At 36.2% G+C, this 6,000-nt stretch overlaps 1 protein-coding gene across 1 annotated transcript in view; it reads left to right on the top strand.

The window, feature by feature from the left end:
• The first annotated feature begins 835 nt into the window (after positions 1–835).
• Positions 836–6,000, top strand: part of LOC128216188 (uncharacterized) — a 31,291-nt gene continuing 26,126 nt past the window's right edge. Inside the window, exon 1 of the mRNA XM_052922761.1 lies at positions 836–949. Within this exon, the coding sequence (XP_052778721.1) occupies positions 847–949 (103 nt within the window). The 5' untranslated portion in view covers positions 836–846. The remainder of the gene's footprint in view (positions 950–6,000) is intronic.

Below are 6,000 nucleotides of genomic sequence, written 5' to 3'. Positions count from 1 at the left end.
GTCTATGTCATTTAAAGAGCCCTACCTTTGTTTCATTACCGAAGTTAGATAAGGTGATTAGTTTCATCAAATACAACGACAAACCTGTTTCCAAAATAATATTTTGACAGTGCTCTGTCAGACGGCCGTATTGTGAAAAGGTTTTTCGAAGTGTTTTAACTAATCTCACAATCAAACTATGGTTAAAGGCCGAAAATCCATGGAAACCAATTTTATAAGACTGCTGACAAAAAAGACCGCAGATTTTTATATTTAAGTTCAAAAATTGATTTTTTATGAATTTTTCTTAAACCATTAGTAACGGTTTAAGCCATAAAAGATTAATTTTCGAACGGAAATATAAAAATCTGCGACCTGATCTTTTGGCAGCAGTCTTATATTATTGGATTGCAGATATTTACGCAAAAAATTGCCCTTTCCAAGACAAAAAAGTTGTAAAAATGGTAAATCTGTGAGAGTGCAGCTTTAAAGTCTTTATTCCATGCAGAATATTGCCCCCAACGTAGCATTTATGACGCAATTTATCACGTGGTATACACACACACACTGTTACTTGTTTGCCACATCGATGGAATTAAATACGACAGGCTAAATATTTAAAAAAATAAAAATTATTATAATATTGCAATTTTTGAATTTATTAAAAAATATTCTGTAAAATATGTAACGAATAATAACGGGATTGTCCACTGTTACATTTATGTCCACTCTAACATTTGTGGGCGCCACACATGTTTACTTGCTGTCACCAAAAGCGTTTGATATGAAGAGTATTAAACGAATTTACATTAGCGTGGGCTAAGATTGTTAATGGAAAAAGTCAATCATGAAAATGACTGGACAACAATGTTATCATTTGCCGAAATGGACGTGCTTTCAATTCTACACGATACGTGTATACATATGGCAAGTGCAAACGCAGGACTGGGATATACCGCAATACTTTGGTGTATGTTTATCTTTTTTTATAATTCATAAACAATTATTCCAATTTATGAACGTTAATATATTTTATCGTGTCATGAACCATTGACGATTTTCAAACGCTTATTATTAAAGCTTTGAATAATTGTTTTGAATGAATAAGATATATTTTTCAAAATACAACTTAATTTTGTATCATTTCCTCTTAAATGCAAATTTACCACTATATATCAAGAAGCATTTAGTATGGTATAGAAAATAGAAACAGTGTTCCTTTTTTAGCCGTGAGATATTGTGATCGTCTTTCGTCTGTGGTCGTCATCTCTTTGTCAATAGGTTTAAAAAGTGGCCTAAAAATGGGAAAGGACTTTCATAAGTTGTTTACCATCGTCCAGTCCAATCCTATGTTTTGATATGGTATGTATGACCTTGCATATTTAGTATGTGCATTTCAATAATAGAACAAGAAAAACTGTGATACAAAGTATCACAGCGGGCCCACAAACATATCTACCTTGTAAATATTTTGAAGTTGGTGATGGCTGATGTCGAGTCAAGGCTATGAAGGAATTCAAAGAGACCTATTTTGGTTAAACATTAGTCAATGCACCACTACAGTTTATATTAAACACTTCTTCCAGGTTTTAGTACAACTATAAGTTTTACAGGGGACAAAGTTTTGTGACAGACAGACAGTACTAAATCAATATGTCTCTTGCTTACTCGGGAAAAGACATAAATAACTCAAACTATTTTCTTAACCTAAAGCATATATACCGCCAACAACAGAGATCTTTATCCGATAATGATTCCTTTAAAGGGCAATAGAAAGCGGCCATGTCATAATGGTCCGCCCGGTTGAGCGTTGGACTGTGAATCGGACAACCCGGGTTCGATTCCCGGGCGGACCAGGTTACTTCTGTTGTGAAATCCTTTCTACGACTATTCGCACTGTACCACTGCCCCTGACATGTACAGAAGTTGTCAGTTCCTTGCAGCGGCAAAGGCACCTAGCACTGGTTAACCGCCTGATAGTCTGCCCAGGATAGGTGTGCTGTAGTTGAACTGTCACTCTGGGACCCTTCAATGCGCTCACGCCGGAACCCGGAGTTTAAACTACTAACACCACCACCATGTCATTCAATCGTAACAACTCGGCAAGCTTCGAGATAGACCTCGTGAATAGTAGTAAGGATATACGAAAGTTCGATGCGCCTGCCGGCGATTAACACCGTTTTCAATCCGCGTAAAGAAGGCCCATTATAACAATGTGTTTAATCAAATGTGCTTGTTTAAGAGAAAATATTTATTATAACCTCAAAGAATGTTCGTTTTGTTTTATAATATTTAGATGTTTCCTTATACATGAAGCACTCTGTTTCCTCTAGAAAAATCGTGAGCACACAGAAAATGTACTTGACAGTAATTGAAATGATCATTCGGTTCATGGCATGCATGCACCATTAGTGCATCGGATTAAATGTCAGCATTTTCTCAACAGTCATACGAATACCCTATGAAATGTAAGTTTTAAGTCATACTTTACCGTGTTATTTTTCACACCATGCATTACCATTAAAACAACATTACTTTTCTGTAAAATCATTGATTGCATTGTGCAGATCGAGTTTTGCGGGGTGTGGTAGAGTGGGTGTGAGCTTGGCAACCAGTCAGCTTTACCAGCTGATAGCCACGCATGCCTTTACTTCAGCATTATTGGGTTTGTGCTGCAAAATGAATGTTTTTGTGTAAACAGTGGCATGCCCTACCCTGGAGCAGTTCGATCAGGCAGTCTGCCAGATTGAACATGTCTCGTCATAGGGAGCTCTTAACTCTTTTATTTTTAAACCTTATCTGTACCACCTTATTTTTACTTTGTTTTAAAAAGTACTGTTTCTTTCACAACTTTTACTAACATTCTTGCAGCTTGATGCGCAAATGTCTAGGTCCCCAGTAGGGGCTTGACATTAATGGAAAATAGATAGACAGTTCTGTGGGTTTGGGGTGGGGCGGTGACTGGCCACACAGTAAGCTCAATTGGTAGAGTACCAGTACCATACAACGTTCATGTGGCTATGCACCAGTCAATTGTAACCACGGCCCCCCAGGTCTGGGGAATAGCGGGGACTTCGACTCTCAGTACAGCCAACCCCGGCTAAAATCCCCAACCTACCCGGACGATCAAATGGTAAAATCCCTAGCAAATGCCCCACACCCCAGGGACTCTAGGTAAGGCCCATTCCCCTCTATATTTTAAGCGAAGACAAAACCACCCCATTCACCCAGCACTGCAGGGCCACCTGATAGGTAAAACACGGCCCATTTTCCCGGTTAACCCCACTTTATCCCCGGACCTGGTGTGAGGTTGAGTGTTACAATTGACTGGTGCACTAAGTTGACAGAACTTGTCTTCAAATAGTATTTGTTCACGGCAGATCATGCTTCACTTTACCTTCTAGGCTGTGGATAAAACCCACTCATTAAAAGTTTCCTTACACATTATATTTGTCTTAATCTATAATTATTAGTCTCAATATCTCTGAGTAAATTATCATTTTTTATTCAAAACAATAACACCAAAAGAGTAACTGATAAGATACTCAACAACTGATTTTTTTGTAAATAAAAGCCTAAAACAGACATTTAACCTTTTCACCAATGTATACCAGACCGTTTTTCAACAATACTTAATCTTTTGTGAATAATTAGCCTTTAGATCACTCTTCACACAATGACTCTTTAATGTCCAACCCCATACAATGCAAACAACAATAATTACGGTTTTGATCAACATGTCCCTTAATTTTATTTTTAATATTAGTCAAGTAATAACAGAGCCATCTATATGCAATCCAATGTAAGATTAATGATAAATTAGGCTCTGCTCCCATTTTTACTTTCATTTCTGTGCCAAGCCCTTTTAAGTGCATTAAGTCTTTTGGGAGACTTCACAATCTTTCTGCAGTGGCATTTAATCCCCATATATGGCTTTAAGTTGCCATCCAAATTTAAGTCTTCATTATAAAAGATACTGTATAACCATAAACACACAATTAGAGGACTAAAGCATTACCATGTGTCAGAGTTATAGATCTTTCTTTGCATTTTATTTGTCTAAATATATTACCGGTCTGGTCTCTTTAGCAATATCCTTGTGGCTCTTTGAGTACTTGGCTTGACTGTTTGGTTTTTAATACATTGTTTTGAATGTTTTATTTGCACACAACAATGATGATGATGATGACTCCATGCTATGCCAAAACCTCAACACATTTTCTTCAAACAAAAAAAGGACATTCAGAATAACTTACATCATTTGAGAAAATAAACTCATACAATCAACGAAATAAACATGCATCTGTAAAATCACAAGTTCATTAAATTCAACTTAATAAAGAAAATAAATATTGGTTGCAGTAAGCAATGCTCATCACTTCTATCAAACAATCCAACACACTGAAAAATAAATCAACACAAACGAAAAAACTGTTTGCAAGTCAGCTAGTATCTTATTTTATGCCTAATCAGATTGCTATGTAAGCTGGAAGCTTACTGAATTACTCTTAAGTCTGTTGCCTTAAATTTAAGTTAATGAAATGAAATAAATACACGGAGAAAGAAAGTCTAACCTATTATCGATCTAAGTAAAGTCAGATTCAGACTTATTTGTTATTCCAAAATAATCAAATAAAGCATTTGTGTTCTTAATGTTTGCAACTGATCACTGGAGCTTTAAAATTATTATTTACTATATCAGAATCTGTCAAATGGAAGAAGGCTTTACCCCACCCACTAAGAATTAATGACATTTCCATTTAGTTTCTCTTAGGGCTCTTTTAAAACCATTTTTATATTTTAATAAAATACAATAAGTATAAAATTAACACTTACACACAAAAAAGTGGTAAAAGTTTGCTCCTCATTCTGTATTTGGTCTAACATATCTCTTGGTTCTTTGAACATCTTATTGGTCGGCCATGATGGACTATTTTCTTACGACCCGTATTATATCCGAGGCCATATCTTGATACTAGCCGAGGAGTTCCGATTGCATGTCATAATGTCATAATGAGATAAGTCATCTGATAACCGGGTACCGGGCAATACCGGATACCGGGTACTGGCTTTTAGCACCACCCGCAAGAAATGTTGCGAAAATCAGAAACTCGCGCGCTTTTGTCAAACGTACGAAAGACAACTCTGTAAAAAATAGACTGTCTACATTATTAATGTCTAAAGTAACACCGTTTATTTAATGACGAGACAATCATTATGGTAAGAACGACAACTCATGTATTCAAGGGAAAAATTGACTGTGTCTACATTTTCAGCTCAAAAGTACTCGATTTTTTTAGGAAAAAGAGACGCATATTTTCAACCAAGTTCTTCATTCGGACCTCCTCGGCCATTTTTTTTTTTTCGAATGCCAAGTTCTTAAGTCTCCATAAACCTTTTACTCACCACGTATTAAATATAGCTGCAGCGGCCCGCAATAAGTGTAAACCAAAATTAGCCTAAAACATTCATGCATTACTTTATATAGAATACAACCTACATATTCTGCCAATAGGGGCGTAGCTATGACCTTAACAACTTGTATGATTCTATGTGAGTTTGGTGACTTTTATATGCACATTAGACACATTTAAGTATTCTTGCACTGAATACAATAAAGTCAAGCAGTTTAAATAAACACCAAATTGTTTAATTAAAACAAACTTTTGAGTTGTTCATAGTGTTTGAGTAGCTGGTATTAGTAGTTTTTATTGCATTTCTGGGATATCTAAATTTTGTCATTTTTCATAAAAGTTGTAGGCCCAGGCCTACAAGGCCTATATGTAGCTACGCCACTGGCCAATGGTAGTATTGCCGATAGGCAACCATTAAGTAGTAGACCTAATCATTAAGAATTTTAACTTTCGCTTGTGCTGAAAGGTACGCCCACTGCAAATCATCCGATACACAATCCCTGCGTCAGAGTTTGCGTTGACAATGTATCAGCCAATGAGGTTATATTAACTTCAGTCACTGAGATGAAATCCATTATGTCATCTTAACTATTACTTTGTTCCGACG

The sequence above is a fragment of the Mya arenaria genome, chromosome 14 (genome assembly GCF_026914265.1).
Source record: "Mya arenaria isolate MELC-2E11 chromosome 14, ASM2691426v1".
NCBI classification, from domain to species: Eukaryota; Metazoa; Mollusca; class Bivalvia; order Myida; family Myidae; genus Mya; species Mya arenaria.
This window is presented reverse-complemented; position numbering and strand designations above follow the sequence as displayed.